Source organism: Andrographis paniculata, unplaced genomic scaffold, assembly GCF_009805555.1.
Source record: "Andrographis paniculata isolate CXL003 unplaced genomic scaffold, ASM980555v1 Contig76END, whole genome shotgun sequence".
Taxonomy (NCBI): domain Eukaryota; kingdom Viridiplantae; phylum Streptophyta; class Magnoliopsida; order Lamiales; family Acanthaceae; genus Andrographis; species Andrographis paniculata.
The window spans coordinates 1,307,615-1,326,207 of record NW_026137613.1 but is presented as its reverse complement, the minus strand read 5'-3'; the positions used below and the strand labels follow the sequence as shown (position 1 = coordinate 1,326,207).

Sequence of the window (18,593 nt, the reverse complement as noted above, 5' to 3'; positions counted from 1 at the left end):
CAGGTTGGGGCCACTGGCGTATACTGTATAAGCGCGCTTGTGTCATGAAAGGAGAGGTAAGTCATATGGCGACAAAGACGGTGAGTACGATCCTTTTCTACAGAACAAGGTTGTAGGCCGTAGTTGAAGTTGAAAGGGTTGTCAAGATTAGAAGCAATCTTTGGCATTGTTAGATCGAATATTTGGATAGTTGTATGTAGTATTGTAAGAATGCATTTAAATTGGCAAGAAAACTAGTAGGTCATTCCTTGGGAAGATGTGTTTTCTTGAGGTTTTCTGTGGCAAAAAAACAGAAGTTGTAATGGTTTTGGAGTTGATGATATTTGGGTTGTTATTTGCAGAATGTAGTCCTTGAGTTAGTTGCCTTAGAGATTTTCACCAAGAGAAGAAATGTTGGACTGGTCATTAGAATAAAGATGCCTTGACACGAATAGAGCCAATAGGCAATTTATCTTGTTATGTTTCTTAGTAATGTAATTTATTTAGTAATTTATCAAATTTTTAGTATCTATCAAATTTTTCAGTCTCCTAACAAACATCAATCAAAATTTATTTTTTATTTTTTATATTATACTAAAAATTAATATTATAACACCTATTTATGTTCACTGAATTGTAATTATTATTAATTCAAAATTTTTACTATTTAAGCTCAAATTTTTGTTAAAACACATCACTATTAGACTTTATGTAGCCAGCAAAACGAAATTGTCCGGCCATAATTTTTCAAAAGGAGGCAAGACTTGATCCCTTAGATATATCAATTTTTCTTTTATTTATTTAATAAATTCATATCTTATAAATAATACTCTTTTCGTCTAATATACTATGTATTTTATATTTTAATTATATTTTAAAATTTATAATTTATAATTTTTCTAATTTTTATTAAATTAATAGTTATTTAAGTCTTAATATATAGTTGTTACGTACGAAATTTAGAATTAGGTTAAAAGCCCAAGGTAAAAAGAAGAATGGGCCTGGCAATAGAGTTGATTGAACTGGCTGAAGGACACCGTGTGGAAATCAAGGAAAATACAGGACGGAAAGACTTTAGGTCGGAAGGTCTTCAGGTCGGGAGGTCCTCAAGACGGAAAGTCCTCAGGACGGAAAGACCTCAGGTCGGAAGGTCTTCAGGTCGGGAGGTCCTCAAGACGGAAAGTCATCAGGACGGGAAGTCCGCAGGTCGGGAGGCCCTCAGGTCGGGAAGTCCTCAGGATGGAAAGACTAAAGGGCGGAAGGTCTTCAGGTCGGTAGGTCCTCAAGACGGAAAGCCATCAGGATGGGAAGTCCGCAGGTCGGGTAAACCGTAGATCGGATAGAAGGCGAAGTCGGGCAGACGCGGAGGTCTGTCAAGAGGAAGGTCGGGCAAGGAAGAGGTACGGATAGACGCGGAGGTCTTCGGTCAAAGACGGAGGGCGGCTGATGCGGAAGTCGGCCCAAGTGAGGTCGGGCGAAGAAGCAGGTCGGGCGAAGGACGAAGTCGGGCCAAAAGGGCGGAAGGTCTGTGGTCGGCTCAAAGAGTGAAATATAGGGATAATTTTGGTCTGCTGAGGACACGTGTCAGCAGGAGAAGGGTTGGAAGACGGTTGGGAAGGAGACGTTGTAACCGTTCGGGCGACGGTTTTCAGTACAGTTTCTTCAAAGAATATTTAAGGATTTGGATCATCATTTGGCAAGGCATCTTCAATCAACTTCAACAAAGCAAAGTCAGATTTGGGGATCACCACTTTAAATTTCAGTCTTTTATTTTCCAGTTTATTTTCTGTACCATACAGTGTTTAGAGATTCCTAATCTCAGGCACTAATTAATCAAGTTTAAGGATATTTTCTATATCTTTGAATTTTACTTTATTTTTGTTGAAAAATTACATCAACAAATTGGCGACCACAGTGGGAGCAAGACACAATTGCTCATTCCAATTCCGGCGATAATTTCATACGTCTTAGATCCGGCCGTATCATCGGAAGGGTCCATATGGCAGGTTCACAACCTCAATCATCTTCGGCACCGGTGGCAGAATCCGTTCCACCACCTATTGTGCCAAATTCCGGGGAAATCCCACAACCACCAACTGATTGGTGGTCTTATGTTCAACAAATGAACAACCAGCAAACTTTGGTTATGCAGAATATGTTGCGTGAGCAACAAACGAACATGTTGCGTGAGCAACAGAGCCTGATGCAGAACATGATAGATCAAGCACTGTCAAGGGTTAGTCTTCAACCTACTCAAACTCCACCAGGAGTATCACCATCCAGACTACAGACAAATTTCGCAGGGCCATCATTCGTGGATAGTACATTCCCAAGTGCCACAAATCCCAACCGAATGGATAGGGGAAAATCTCCTCTGACTTTTCCCAACACTGTTCCACTGGGACCAAGGGTTACCAATCCGCAGCCGAACAATACAAGGGAGGACAGGCCTGAAGGATATATACATGATCCTATTCATATTCCTGTGCAGGATCCGTTCCATGTTCCTGATCATCAACGCTTTCATGTAGATCCTGATGAGATTGCACATATATTAAGGGATCAGTATGGATTAACTCCTCAGATGGCTAACCGCCCTGCATATCAGAGACCTTTCCCAGAAAGGATCATTAATGAACACCCTCTCCCAAGGAATTATCGACCACCCGATTTTCATGCATTCTCAGGGGAGGACGGATCTTCCACCATAGAACATGTTGGTCGGTTCACAGCACAATTAGGAGAAGTTGGCAATAACCCTTTTTATAAGTTGCAGCTGTTTGGTTTATCTCTTACTAGAACAGCGTTTTCGTGGTTTGCAAGTCTGCCTCCTGGACAAATTCAGACGTGGGAAGGACTGGAGATGGCATTTCATGCCAGATTCTTCAATCCTTTACCAACTGTTTCTTTAACTGATTTACTAGAATTGAGACAGTATCCAGAAGAATCTGCTTCACAGTTTATAGAAAGGGTGCGATTGATGAAGGGACGATGTCCTACGGTAATCAGTGAGAAAGAGATGACCAATTTAGTGGTCCGGAATATGCATACTCGCTTAAGAAAGGCACTCACTGCCCTGGATGTTGAGGATTTGGCAAGTCTTGCATCCAAGGCAGGACGTTTAGAGTCTTTGTTCAGAGAGGAAGATCAGCATAACAGGCGTAATAGAGGCCAACATATGGCGAGTATGGGAACAGAAACATGTGACTTTGATTTTAATCAGTCAGAAGAGATGGCAGCCGAAATCCTTTCTGGAAAACCTTATGTATGCCCTAAATTGAAGCCAGTACCAGGATCTGAAGGAAAGGAGCAACCGACGTTTGATAGTTCGAAAGCTGATGAAATCTTTGATATCCTACTGACTGATGGGCAGATCCGTATTCCAAAGGGGCAAAGATTGGCCACTAAAGAAGAAATCAAAGGGAGACCATATTGTAAGTGGCATAATTCTTTCACACACAATACAAGTCAGTGTACTCATTTCAGGAAGGAAATTCAAAAGGCCATCAAGACAGGTCGGCTCAAATACATCACTCTAGGTGTAGACCAGCAACCGTTTCCGAAAGTAACAACGGCAATGGTTGACATCCAACCAAGTTCGGAAACAGGGAAAAGTTCGGCCAATGATGGACAAACAGGGGAACGAACTCAGGCAAGCCCCGGAACAAAAAAAGGAAGTCAGCCAAACAGTGGCCGACCGGAAGAACGACTCAAAGTTGTTGAAAGGCCAGTCGCTGAAAAATGGGACCGTCCAGACGGTTCTTTTAATGTGGAGGTGAAAGAAAAGGTTTTAGTGCGTGACCATCCGACCAGAAAAACAGGTCCAGTCGGGAACAATTGGGCTCGAAATAAAAAGCCTTTACCCGTTGATATAGATCCTCGTTTCCCAGGTATGAATCGTACACAGATTCGCAACGCCAAACGCAGGTATGCTGCAAAGTATGGGAAACGAGTTCCTTCAGCAAAACAACGAACCGACGAACAAAAAGCAGCCGACCACTTGGCAGGAGATCAGTCCATTAAAGTCTTTACAGAACAAACGACCAACGAGCAGGGAGCAGCCATGCAATCTCCAAAAAGTCGGTCCAGTCGGGTCTGTTCAGGAAAGCAACCGAACGACGGATTAGGCGCTTCCGACTATACCAAAGGAAGTTCGTCGGGACAGGGGAAAGGTAAAGGAATGGCAGATGAAATAATTAGAGGTTTTAGATGCCAACATTGTGAACGGATTAACATCAATCCATCTCCTGAAGAATTCCGTATAGAATCTTTGACGGTTCAATCTCGGGATAAGACAAAGGAAGAAGTTGTAACTACAGAGGAAAGTTCAAGATCTGTTAAATCTCGTCTGGGACCACGAATCCCTTGTCGAATGACAGAGATTAATCAGATGAGAGATGAACCGATGTGGGCGAGTCTGGTAGATGATACTATGGACGAACCTTTATGGGCATTCTTGGCAGATGATGAATTAGAGGAAACAGAGTGGGCAAAGACTTCAGATTCCGAGCCTCAGTCGGAAACACCTTCGATAGTGTTTCCTCCTATTCCAGAGGGTGCGATCTCCCATTTGAAACCTCTGTATGTTAATGCTCACATTTGCGGGAAACCAATCACAAAGGTTTTTGTGGATAATGGGGCAGTCTTTAATGTTATGCCATTGAAGACTCTCAAGAAGCTAGGGAAAGGAATTCATGATCTGTCTCCTGTGGAATTCGAAATGACAAGCTTTACGGGGCAGCCGACCAAGCCTGAAGGTATGATGGTTGCCACAATTGAAGTCGGACCAAAAAAGATCTCCACTGTTTTCTTTATTGTGGACGCAGATACTACATATTCTCTCTTACTAGGAAGAGACTGGATTCATGCTTCTCAATGTGTACCATCAACACTGCACCAGCAGTTAATGTTCTGGGAAGGAAATCAGGTCTTCAAAATGGAAGCAAATGACAACCCATTCGATGTATCAGAACAAGTTGAAGAGTCAGTGTTTTATTCCAGTCATTTGGCTCCGATGTCTCAATTGTATATGGCCAGGGAATACCCAAACAAGGGTTATAAAGTCACTGGCCAGAACTCGATGTTCTATTAAAAGAACACCTTTATTGTATGGCTCATGATAAAGCCACACCCATTCCCATATAATTTGTTTGTTATGGATGATACAAGTTTAGAAGTATGTAGTTCTCTTATTAATAAGTTCTATTTAAAGCAGTTATTACATAAAGCAGAAAATAGTAAAGAGATTCTTGATGTTCACCTCCAAGAAGATGAACAATTTCGTTGGCCCGATTTATTAGAAAAAACAGAACCAACAGCTTCATCACAAGACCCATTATTGGAGTTTAATTTAGGAACCGAATTGGTTCCAAAAGTGATCAGGTTAAGTGGTTATTTGTCTAAAGAGCAACAAACAATGATGCTCGAAGTTATTAGAAACAACATTGATTGTTTAGCATGGGATTATTCAGAGATGCCTGGTTTGACAAGAAGTCTAATAGAGCATCGATTGCCTATCAAGGAAGGTTGTAAACCTTACAAACAACCTCCAAGGCGAATGAGCCCGGATCTGATGCCTCAAATCAAGGAAGAAATCCAAAAACTTCTCAAAGTGGGTTTCATTCAGCCTTGCCGTTATGCGGAGTGGCTGGCTAACATTGTGCCAGTGGTCAAGAAAAATGGTAAGATAAGGATATGCATTGATTTCAGGGATTTGAATCTAGCTACCCCTAAGGACGAATATGTGATGCCTATGGCCGACATGTTGATAGATGCAGCAGCAGGGCATAAAGTCCTTAGTCTGATGGATGGTTATGCAGGTTATAACCAAATATTTCTGGCAGAAGAAGACATTCCTAAGACAGCATTTAGGTGCCCAGGGGCTTTAGGTATTTATGAATGGACAGTCATGCCATTCGGGTTAAAGAATGCAGGGGCAACTTACCAAAGAGCCATGAATTCAATCTTTCATGATTTAATTGGCAAATCTATGGAAGTTTATATTGATGATGTTATTGTTAAATCCTCCAGTTTTAACGAACATTTGAAAAATCTTGAAGAGGCATTCGAAAGAATGAAGAAGTACAAGTTGAAGATGAATCCAACCAAGTGTGCTTTTGGAATATCAGCCGGGAGCTTTTTAGGATTTTTAGTTCATGAGAGAGGAATTGAAATTGATGCCAATAAGGCTAAAGCCATTCTTGACAGTCGGCCACCCAAGACGGTTAAAGAAATCCAAAGTCTTTTGGGTAAGGTGAACTATTTGAGGCGTTTCATTTCTAATGCTGCTGGCAAGGTCAGACCCATTACTAAATTGTTGAAAGCTGGAAGACATGCTTTTGAATGGGGTCCCGATCAACAGACGGCTTTAGATGCTATCAAGCAGGCATTGGTTCACCCTCCAGTCTTGATGCCTCCTAAACAAGGTCGGCCACTCAAACTTTATTTGGCAAATACATATGAAGTGGTTAGCTGTTTATTGGCACAGGATGGTGATGACGGGAAGGAAAGGGCAATCTACTATCTCAGTAAAACCCTTACAGGACCAGAACTGAATTACACTATGCCAGAAAAAATGTGTTATTCATTGGTTTTCGCTTGCACTAAACTCGAGCATTATTTGCTGCCCAGAAGAATTGAGGTCATATCAAAGGTGGATCTCATCAAATTGATTTTACAGAGACCTACTATGAAGGGCAGACTCATGAAGTGGGCCATCAAATTGGCTCCTTTTGATCTTCAACATTCCCCTTTGAGGGCAATCAAGGGACAAGCAGTAGCCGACTTCTTAGCAGAATTCTCACAAGTCGGGTATTCTCTTTGTGATAGTGTCCGACCCTTTAGTTGTTCATCATATTTGAATAATCTACAGGTCGGATGTGTGCCTTATATAAGTACCAGAACATGGTTGATGTTCTTTGATGGTTCTACCTCTGGAAACAAATCAGGGGCAGGGGTCTTTTTGCAAGGACCTGACGGTCAAAAGATCAACTTACAACTACGATTGGAAGCCATGACCCATAATTCGGCAGAATATGAAGCTTTAATTTTGGGTTTGGAGGCTTTAATAGCCAGGAAGGTCCAGTCTGTAATCATAAGGGGGGACTCTCAATTAGTAATCAACCAGGTAAACAATCAATATGTTTGCAATTATCCTCATCTTCGCAGATACAGGGATATTGTGGGTCGGTTACTGACAAAAATCTCAGAAGTAATAATTGAGTTCATTCCGAGGAAAGAAAACCAACGTGCTGATGGGTTGGCTCAAAGGGCCTGTAAAGGAATTCTGGAGGATATGTGGTCGGAGGTCAAGTCGGGCATAGAAGGAAAGACAGACCCAATATGCGAAGTTACGGTCGGGCAAGAGGCTGTCGGACAGGAGCCCGACTGCGAAGTTACGGTCGGGCAAGAGGCTGTCGGACAGGAGCCCGACTGCGAAGTTACGGTCGGGCAGGAGGCTATCGGACAGGAGCCCGACTGCGAAGTTATGGTCGGGCAGGAGACTGTCGGACAGGAGCCCGACTGCGTAGTTACTGTCGGACAGGAGCCCGACGGCTTAGTTACGGTCGGACAAAAAGATACCAGTGAAACAGTGCCCGATTGGAGAACAGAGCTTATCACGTATTTACAGAATCCAGGTGCAAGTGTTTCAGTTGCGACACGATTGAAGGCTTTGCGTTTTCAATTGATAAATGGAATTTTGTATAAGAGATCATTTGAAGGTTTACTTTTGAAATGTTTGGGGTCTAAAGAAGCTCTAGAGGTAATGACAGAAGTACATGGTGGGATATGTGGAGCTCATCGGGCAGGTCTGAATATGAGATGGGCCATTCATCGTTTGGGTTTTTTCTGGCCAAAGATTTTTGAAGATTGCATACAATTTGCCAAAGGCTGTCAGGAATGTCAGAGACATGGAAATTTAAACCATTTGCCAGTAACCGAATTGCAATTCTTGGCAAAACCATGGCCTTTTAAATCATGGGCTATGGATATTATTGGTAAAATACATCCTGCTTCATCGAAACATCATTGTTTCATATTGGTCGCGACTGACTACTTTACCAAATGGGTAGAAGCAGTTGCTTTGAAAAATGTGGATCAGAAAGAAGTGATAGACTTCGTTTTGAATCAAATTATTTACAGATATGGTATTCCTCAGTCTATAACAACCGACCAAGGCCTGGTTTTCACAGGGGAAAAGTTCTCTAGTTTCTTGGCAGAATTCGGTGTTCGATTACATCATTCTTCACCTTATTATCCCCAAGCCAATGGACAAGCGGAAGCAGCAAATAAGATTATTATTGGGATTATAAAGAAGATGGTTGAAGGGAACCCAAGAAAGTGGCATTTGTTATTGTCTCAGGCTTTATGGGCACATAGGAATACCAGAAATACGGCCACAGGGTTCTCACCTTACCAACTCACTTTTGGCCAAGATGCTGTTTTACCAGCCGAAATTCGAGTATCATCTGGCCGAACAGAATTTACTGATGGTGATCTTACAAAAGAATACCAACAACTTATGTTGCAACAGTTGGAGGATTTGGATGTTAGCCGACTTCAGGCAATAAGTCGAAGTGTGAAACAGAGTGAAAACAGAGCAAAGAATTACGGAAAGAAAGTTCTTCACAGGACATTCCAAAAAGGAGACTTAGTCTGGAAGACCATTCTTCCTACATATAAGAAAACTGACCAATTGGGAAAGTGGTCACCGAATTGGGAGGGACCATACATTATTCAAAAAGATATTGGGAATGGCGCTTTCATTATTGTAAATCATGAAGGTAAGAGAGTACATGATTGTATTAATGCTAAATATCTGAAGAGGTATTATCCTGCCTTTTCAGATAACAAAACTGCATGAAACAAAATATTGTTCAGAACCCATCTATGGGGTTCGAACCTATTTAAAGGTTCATTTCTGTTAGTCATCATGTATTTGTGAGAAATTTTCTGCCTCTGAATCAGAATGTTCATCCCAGTGAGTGGATATTAGTTCTGGTTCTTCTTCAATAAGATCTTCCAAATCTGGTCGGTACCTCTCCCATTGGCTTTGCATTTCGTCTAAATCTTGATTGGTACGTGCTTGCATGTCTGTTATGGCTTGATATTCACGGTCAACAATGGTACGCAATCTTGAAAAGACTTTTCGTTGATTGGAAAATATATTATCCCAACCAAGGTCTGGAAGTATGGTTGCTGCGTGATTTTCAATCATTTCCATGTGATGATGGAGATCAGGAATGCGACCAAGGATGTCACGAAGAGGTTCATACCCCTCAATGATTTTTTCCATTAGGCGGATGACGCGATGAATGGTTCTTCTACCTCGTTGGGAGAATCGGAATTTGAAGTCTAGTTGCTTGAGTATATGTAACAAGTCTTTTGCATGGCCTCCAATAGGGTGATTACCTACAAAGAAGGGTTGAAGAACACCTTCCCAGTTGCTTGATGGAACATGAGGTCGGTCATTCGCCATGTTTGTTAACACTTCAAGTGTTTTGGTTTTCAAAATATGCCTTAGAATGTGTTTCTTAAAATGTGAGAAACAGTGTTTTTTAAAGGAAGGAGTTTGTTTCGGTTCCTATAAAGTTGGAAATTGAAAGGTGATCCTTGTTTTGAGAGAAGAAGGAAAAATATATTACTAAGTCAAATGTTGTTACAGAGGGGGAAGTGTTACAAAAGTGCCCCTAGGGCAGTTTTTATATGTGTCCATTTGACTTCATCCCTGGATAGCCTTCTGGTATTAGCAGCTGTCTGATATCTTCTGATGAATTGGGATCGAGCTTGGGTTTTCAGCTCTTGATCCAATTCGGCCTCGTTTTTTGTATACTTCTCAAGCAGACGCTGCTAATTGGTAATTTGCTTATCCAGGGTAGACTGTTCTTTCCTTAGCTCCCGCAATTCTGCCTCCTTTTTCTGAATAGATTCATCAACTTGAGCCTTCGTGCTAAGGAGACCGCCCAGCCTTCCAGTAGTCTGCTGAAGGGATTCTCGGGTCTTAGCCAAAGAATTCTCCAGCGTTGTTTGATCGAAGACAGGCTGGGGGGTTTCGGCTGACAGGAGTCCAATAACTAACACTTCAGTCTTGAGCTCCGTAAGTCTTTCCATCAGCCGATGCAGAATGGGGACGGCTGGCGATTCCGTCGGAGTGTAAAAAAGAAGGCCACCAACCGTCTGAATGAGTTTGTCCAATAAGTCGGATCTTAATTCTGACAGGGGATGGTTAATGGCCTCAGTGAATGTTGTTTGGGCCTCCGCTGGAACCGGAACAGTCGATAGGATAGCTAAGTCCGAAGGCCCCTGCAAGTCTTACAGTGTCAATAAGTATTCCAAGGGAGGTGCAAATTTATTCAGATAAGATATGTGTCACCTCTGGGCGAACTGCTGTCAGTGAGGGGGGCAGCAATGAGGTCGGTCGAGTAGGGCGGACAGCTGGTATAACAGCAGCCGACTCGTCGGCTGCTGCGAATGGTCGCTGAGGTGCCGACCTGGGTCCCTATGGAAAGTAGTATATAAAACAGTTAGTGTTTTTCCGAAAGAAACATTATGGCATGGATTGGTTTAATCTTACCAAATTCACAGAAGTCTCCGAATCGGATGAAGAAACTTCTTCTATTTCTGGAGGTTGGGCTGCCACAGGTGGTTCTTCTGCCTGCCACTCGATTGCTGGAGGTAACGCCGCTGCTGGCTGGGCGGCTGCAGGTTGGGCGGCTGCATCTAGAGCCACTGCAGCCGGGATCTCTGGAGCAACTGGGATAGCCGCAGCTGGGGCACTTTCGGTTCCCAGCGCGGCTGCATCCGATTGGACTGTTTCGGGATCAGCAGCAGCAGGGATGTTGTTGTGGGGGTCCGCTTCGGCAGGGGCAGTTGGTTCTTCCTTCGAAATGGAGGAGTCTGATGCCATGTATGGCGGTCGACCCATCTGGGAAGTAGTCCCCTCACTGTCTGAAGAGACCCCTGCTGCTGATGCGATGGGTGAAGGTGTCTGTAAAAAATCATGGGAATGTTGTTGTTAAATATATCAAGGTTGATCATTAGAATCCTAAGTATTGCTGATGAGAGAACTTACTGGTTCTATAGGCACTGCTGGTAAGGATTGCCTCCTGGTCGGGTGCCTGGCCCGACCACTCCTCGGTACGGGAGGAAGGGTTTGCCTCCTCGTCGGGTCCTCCGCCCGACTGCTCATTGGCAAATTGGTCTGGACCAAAGGTCCGATTGAATGGTCGGCTGGGGCTGGCGTCGTTTGTGTGGTCGGTGTCACCAAGGTCGGTTCTGGTGAATGAAATAAGTGAAATCAAAGTTAAGATATAGTGAATTGGTTCACGGTTTTAAGAAAAATTACATATTCGGGGTCGGGTCCTTGCTGACGTCCTAGTAGTTCCAAAGTCCGCTGGAGCTTGCTGGTCGGCCCCAGAGGTCGGGGGTGTTTGCAGCTGGGAAGCTTTCCTTTTTCGCATTGGAACACTAGATCCGATTCCCGGGGCGGCTGTTTGTTGCTGAGTGCTAGTATGTCTAGCCGCCCCTAGAACCAATCCTTGGGGGGGAAGGAGTATGTTCAGCAACCGATCCTCATCAGGGGAAATCAGGGGCCATACAACCGACCACCATTCATTGAATGTATCTACAGTCTCAGGGTTGGAGCGGAAAGGAATATAAGAATTGGAAATTATATACGTGGTGAGCTGGGAGATATAAGAAGGGATTGAATTAGGTAGGACTCGTCGGTCAGGACTTTGAAAAATTATATGCGGACAAGCGACGGGTCCAGGGATACCTTGGCAACAGCCGAACTGGCGCGCCATGAATTGAGGTTCATAATTAAAGGTACAAAAAGTTTTCTGCCCTTTTTTATCAAGTTTTTTGCTGCTAAAAAGAGACCTGGGTTTGAGGGCAACGTCCCAGGCAAAAGGATAGGTGGGATGAGGACAAGGCTCAGGAGTCGGAAGAGGATTTGGTGCCGGAAAGGGCCAAAAGTGGTCGGGAGCATAACCCGCATACTTTTTATACATAGAAAATCGAGAGTTACTGCGGGTATCTGTTAAAATTGTGGTTATTATTGGATCGGAAGATTGGAGTTTATTGCGTCCTGAGCAGAGTCGGTTGAGGGCTAATCCCAAATGTTTTTCGGATATTGGCATAGTGGGCGGAGATCCTAAGTTGAAAGCGTTGGGGAAGTAAAGACGGAACCAAAGTTCTAAAAACCAAAAAGGACCCGATGCGGCAGTATCTAATTTTCTATTATCATTATCTGTTAAACGAAGGCTAACCCTGGTGAGGCCTTCAAACAGATTGGCTAAAAACAGGGTGCCAAGGGAAAAGAACCGACCTGACGCGATATGAATGGCCAGGTCGAGATGAGAAGGAAGAACACATTTGGAAGGGGAAACAATGACGTACCTACAAAGCCAAAAAAGGATAAAAGCAGTATGCTCCCAGTCGGTCACGGGGGTCCCTGGAGCCCCTTGCTGATCGGTTGCGAACTTTGTCCAGCCCCATTCCTTCACACCTTGTAAAGACCACCCTGGATGGTCTTCTGATGGCTCCTGCCCATCTAGGGCTCCCATCACAGGGTCTTCACCCACGACTGGGAGATGCGCGATCATTGCCACATCCATAAGAGTTGGACCAAAGGGGCCCGATGGTAGAAGAAAAGTCCCATTTTCCGCATTCCAGAAGGCAGACATGGCTAGGAGCACCTTCTCGTGCAGATTGATCGGCATGGTGGACAATAGTATTGCTTGGTCGATTTTTTGAGATCGCCATTGGGCCTGGAAGTGTTCTGCTACCCGTCGATACCAAGAGCGGTAAGGATCTTTTGGGTCTGTGAGATGGGTTTTGATGCTATCTCGAATGCGGACTGCTTGGTAGTTAGGGTTGTTGATAGCCAAGGAATTTCGGGATTCCAAAACTTCCCTCATCCGATTTGAGTCTTCAGGAGTAGTGCAATATGGGCGGATCGTCGGAGTTAGTACTTTCGAGGCTGAAAACGGGCCCTCTGGGAGGGTTCCGTCGAAAGGAAGGGCAGGAATGTATTGATTCGCCATGGTTAGAGTGTTTTGGGATTGTGATTCACAAAAGCTCGTATTGCGGAGAAGGAAGTTAATCAGGAGTGTTGCGGTAACTGGTGCAGTTGCTAAGGGAATTTTTCAAGAGGGTGGTGATTTATGAACTTCCAAACATCGATTGTTAAATGGCGTTTGAAAGTCCCTTGGCGGCGGGCAAGTTGTTACGTACGAAATTTAGAATTAGGTTAAAAGCCCAAGGTAAAAAGAAGAATGGGCCTGGCAATAGAGTTGATTGAACTGGCTGAAGGACACCATGTGGAAATCAAGGAAAATACAGGACGGAAAGACTTTAGGTCGGAAGGTCTTCAGGTCGGGAGGTCCTCAAGACGGAAAGTCCTCAGGACGGAAAGACCTCAGGTCGGAAGGTCTTCAGGTCGGGAGGTCCTCAAGACGGAAAGTCATCAGGACGGGAAGTCCGCAGGTCGGGAGGCCCTCAGGTCGGGAAGTCCTCAGGACGGAAAGACTAAAGGGCGGAAGGTCTTCAGGTCGGTAGGTCCTCAAGACGGAAAGCCATCAGGATGGGAAGTCCGCAGGTCGGGTAAACCGTAGATCGGATAGAAGGCGAAGTCGGGCAGACGCGGAGGTCTGTCAAGAGGAAGGTCGGGCAAGGAAGAGGTACGGACAGACGCGGAGGTCTTCGGTCAAAGACGGAGGGCGGCTGATGCGGAGGTCGGCCCAAGTGAGGTCGGGCGAAGAAGCAGGTCGGGCGAAGGACGAAGTCGGGCCAAAAGGGCGGAAGGTCTGTGGTCGGCTCAAAGAGTGAAATATAGGGATAATTTTGGTCTGCTGAGGACACGTGTCAGCAGGAGAAGGGTTGGAAGACGGTTGGGAAGGAGACGTTGTAACCGTTCGGGCGACGGTTTTCAGTACAGTTTCTTCAAAGAATATTTAAGGATTTGGATCATCATTTGGCAAGGCATCTTCAATCAACTTCAACAAAGCAAAGTCAGATTTGGGGATCACCACTTTAAATTTCAGTCTTTTATTTTCCAGTTTATTTTCTGTACCATACAGTGTTTAGAGATTCCTAATCTCAGGCACTAATTAATCAAGTTTAAGGATATTTTCTATATCTTTGAATTTTACTTTATTTTTGTTGAAAAATTACATCAATAATAGTTATTTATATTATGTTGTATATAATTTTACTAATATATTCTTAGGTGTGTTTGTTTTATATTTGGATATTTTTATATGAAATATGGAAAATATGTACAGATAATATAAAAATAAAAAATATGTCTAATATATTAATTTTTTTAGAAAAATATAATGAAAATTTTTATTGAAAGAACAAAGCCTTAATAATTTAATAATTATACTCAGTGCTAAATTTTTGTATTTACGGTAATCCTACACTATTATTGGGATGGAGAGAGTACTTATGAAAGTGCGTACTTGATAGTCCTAAAGAAAAATCACACTTTGCGAATCATGTGTGGGAGATGACCTGAAGTATCGGGACGGTCACAAATATAACTTCTACACCAGACCATCCCTTACAGAACAAAATTAATTTGTTTTTAGTTATATTGAAACTTGTTTTGATTTTATTCCAATTTTCTTTTTCAAGAAATATAAAGATCAAATAGTACAATTTTAGGATTTGATGACTAAAGAAATATACATGTATTATTAAAAATAATTATTATATAATCGAAAAAATTATAAATTAAGATTTAAAAAATTAAAATATATTATTATAAACGTACATCTTTGCAATGGGTGTCGTCTCGCTGCTGTATGTATCAGTATCTCTGCGTTTCCGCCATTAGACCTCCTCTCAACTTCTGAAAAAAAAAAGAAAAGAATGTTGGTTAATCTCCAGCATTCCGACTCCAATTGCATCGGCATCTTCAATTCCGCGAAAGCCACGCCGCCTCCAAGAGTTGGGGTTTTAATCGCTCCACCGCCCAAATCCAAACCTAACCATAAGAAGCAAGTCCTCCGCTTCCCAAACGGCCGCCGGATTTCGGAGCGAAGCGACGACTCTGTCAGATGCCCCTTAGGAAGTCCGGAAAAAATTAATAACGGTTTTTCTCCGACCAAAAATGGCGTTCTCGAGCAAGCACCTGATTGCAATTTTTATCAGAACAGCGATTCGAGGAGGAAGAAAGCGACGCAAATTAGTTCGGGGAAAAAATCTACACGAAAAACCTTCCAAAGCATCGGCGAAAGGAATTCAGCAGGTGAGGTTGAAAAAGTGCACACCAAGTGTTCGACGAAATGGCTGAAATACGGCGGGAGCATTCCGGCGATGCTGGCGGCGGTGGAGACGGTGGAGGACTTGGACGAGGCGTTGAAGCCATGGGAAATGACCTTAACCAACAAGGAGAGGAGCATTCTGCTGAAGGAGCAGCGGAATTGGGAGAAGGCGCTGTCAATTTTCGAGTGGTTCAAAGGGAAAGAATGCTACGAACTCAACGTTATTCACTACAACATAATGCTGAGGATTCTCGGAAGAGCTCGGCAATGGCCGGAGTTGGAGAGATTCTGCGGCGAGATGGTGAAGAAAGGGATCGAACCGATCAATTCGACCTACGGTACATTGATCGACTCCTATAGCAAAGGAGGTTTGCCGGAGAAGGCGATGGAGTGTTTAAACTTGATGAATCGATCGGAAATGGAGCCGGACGAGGTGACTATGGGGATCATAGTTCAAATGTACAAGACGGCCGGGAATTTCGAAATGGCCGAAGAGTTTTTCAAGAATTGGCGTATTGGGGCCGTTAGAGAAGGCCGTAATGCCGCTTCGATCGATGGTTTTTGTCTCAGCGCTTATACGTATAATACGTTGATCGACACGTACGGGAAAGGCGGGAAGGTGTTGCAGGCGAGCGAAACGTTCGAAAGAATGGTTCGAAGCGGCGTATCGCCCACGACGGTGACGTTCAATACGATGATACATATGTACGGTAATAATGGAGAGTTGGATAAAGTCGCGTCGTTGATGGAAAGAATGAAGGCGGCGAAATGCGCCCCCGATACCCGAACGTACAATATTCTCATATCGCTACACGCAAAGCACGATAATATAGAAACGGCGGCTCGATACTTGGCGGAAATGAAGGAATTATCGCTCGAACCCGACGTCGTAACTTATCGAACGCTCTTGTACGCTTTTTCGATTAGGCAAATGGTTGCCGAAGCCGAGGAGCTGATTTCGGAGATTGAAACGAAGGGAATGGCGATCGACGAGTTCACGCAATCGTCTCTGACGAGAATGTATATAGAAGCCGGAATGTTGGAAACGGCGTTGTCATGGTTCGAGCGATTTCATCGTCGAGGGGGTATGACGCCCGATTGCTATTCCGCGAATGTCGACGCTTTTGGGGAAAGAGGGTACGTTTTCGAAGCGGAGAAAGTTTTCGAGTCGTGTTTGGAATCGGGAAACTTCACGGTCGTCGAGTTTAACGTGATGATCAAAGCTTACGGTGTCGGGAAGAAATTCGAGCAGGCGTGCGGCTTGTTCGATAGCATGGAGAAGCATGGTTTATCGCCTGATAGATGCGGCTACAATTCCCTCGTACAAATGCTCGCCGGCGCGGACCTTCCGAGCAACGCATTGTTTTACCTACGGCGAATGCAGGAGTCGGGATTGGTCGACGATTGTGTTCCGTATTGCGCTGTCATCTCAAGTTACGTGAAGATCGGCGATATCGACGAGGCGGTCGGATTATACAACGAGATGATTCGTAACAGTGTGAAGCCCGATATCGTCGTCTACGGCGTTTTAATAAATGCGTTCGCCGATACGGGGAACGTCGAAGAAGCGATGCACTACGTAAACGCCATGACGAGCCACGGCTTGGCGAGGAACGCCGTTATATGCAAGTCGTTGATCAAGCTCTACACGAAAGTCGGGTACTTAACCGAAGCACGGGAGGCGTACGACGCGCTCCACTTGCTCGAGACAGGTCTCGACGTTTACTCGTCAAATTGCATGATCGATCTTTACGGCGAGCGGTCGATGGTTTCGGAGGCGGAAGCGATTCTCGAAAAATTGACGGTGCACGGCGGCGGGAACGAGTTCGCCTACGCGATGATGCTCTGTATGTACAAGAGGAACGGGATGTTCGTCGAAGCTTTTCGGGTGGCGAGAAAGATGCGGGAGCTTGGGTTTATGACGGACGTGTTGAGCTATAATCACGTGCTCGGATTGTACGCGTCGGACGGACGGTACAAGGAGGCGACGGAAACGTTCCGGGAGATGATGGAGGCTCGGGTGCGGCCGGACGAGTCGACATTCCGGTCGATCGGAGTTATTCTACTAAAATGTGGGATGCCGAAGAGTGCCGTCGATATGCTCGACGTTGTGCGGAGAAAGGACGCCGAGAATGGCCTACGCGCGTGGGCTTCGACGCTTTCCGCCGTTGTCGAGATGGGTGGTTAGATTGGCATGTACATATGTGTTCTATTAGAACTTTTGACACTATTTAATAGTACTCCCTCCGTCCCGAAATTAAATATCTATTTGCTTTTTGCACGTAGTTTTAAAAATATTAGTACTCATTTCGTCTCCAAATTAAGTTTTGCATGTAATTTTAGAAATATTAGTATTATATTGGGATATAGCAGAAATAATGTAGAAATGACTAAAATAATCTTATCAGTATGTGTGATATAAAGGTAATGTCATTTGTGTAATATATTGTAAGTTATAAGGGTATTTGTAATGTTAGGTAGATAGTACAGTTATTAAAAAAGGAAATGGATACTTTGTTATGGGACGGACTAAAATGAAAAAATAGATACTTTGTTATGAGACGGAGAGAGTATTATATTGGGATATAATAGGAATAAAGTAGAAACGACTAAAATAACCTTATTAGTATGTGTGATATAAAGATAATGGTATTTGTGTAATATATTGTAAGTTATAAAAGTATTTATAATGTTAAATAGATAGTACAGTTACTAAACAAGGAAATGAATACTTTTGTTATGGGACGGACTGAAATAGAAAAATTGATATTTTGTTATGGGACAGAAGGAGTAATATTTTTTTTTTAATACTCCTTCCGTACTATATCAGGACATTTATAATTATAATGTTAGTCAGATAATACAGTTACTAAAAAAATGGATAGATTGTTAAGGGACATACGAAAATAAAAAAAAAATTGACAAACAACTTTTTTAATCGTTTAATAAATAAATTAGTTAATTTTAGTATTTGATAAATTAATTTTTTAAAATAATTTATTGTGCTTAAAAGAATTAATTCTTGAAATGTTATATATGCTAATATTTTAAATTAGCCTTTTCATTTTAATTTTTTATATTTGTTTGATATGATATAAATAAATATTAATGTGATGTTTTGAATATAAAATAAATTTATAGTATAAAAAAAATAATTATTTAATTTGATATTTTTAGATAAAAGAAAATCCTGCATAGTAAAATCCTCAAAAAATACAACCTTAGTTTTATGATATAAATATGTTAAATTTAAAATTTTAAAACAAAGCTAAAATACATGTTTTTGTTTTAGACAAAATTATTCTTTGGACAATGTGACTATTTTTTTTTTTTAAAAAAAAA

General features: G+C 43.0%; 1 protein-coding gene across 1 annotated transcript; it reads left to right on the top strand.

Moving 5' to 3' along the window:
• The first annotated feature begins 14,799 nt into the window (after positions 1-14,799).
• Positions 14,800-17,662, top strand: LOC127266625 (pentatricopeptide repeat-containing protein At3g23020). Its single transcript, XM_051296943.1, has one exon. It carries the CDS (start codon positions 14,857-14,859, stop codon positions 17,437-17,439), a length of 2,583 nt encoding a protein of 860 aa, XP_051152900.1. The 5' UTR covers positions 14,800-14,856; the 3' UTR covers positions 17,440-17,662.
• Positions 17,663-18,593: the final 931 nt, after the last annotated feature.

Bases quoted from the DNA above. Each gene is read 5' to 3' on its own strand.
- LOC127266625 (XM_051296943.1), top strand. From the start codon at position 14,857: ATGTTGGTTAATCTCCAGCATTCCGACTCCAATTGCATCGGCATCTTC.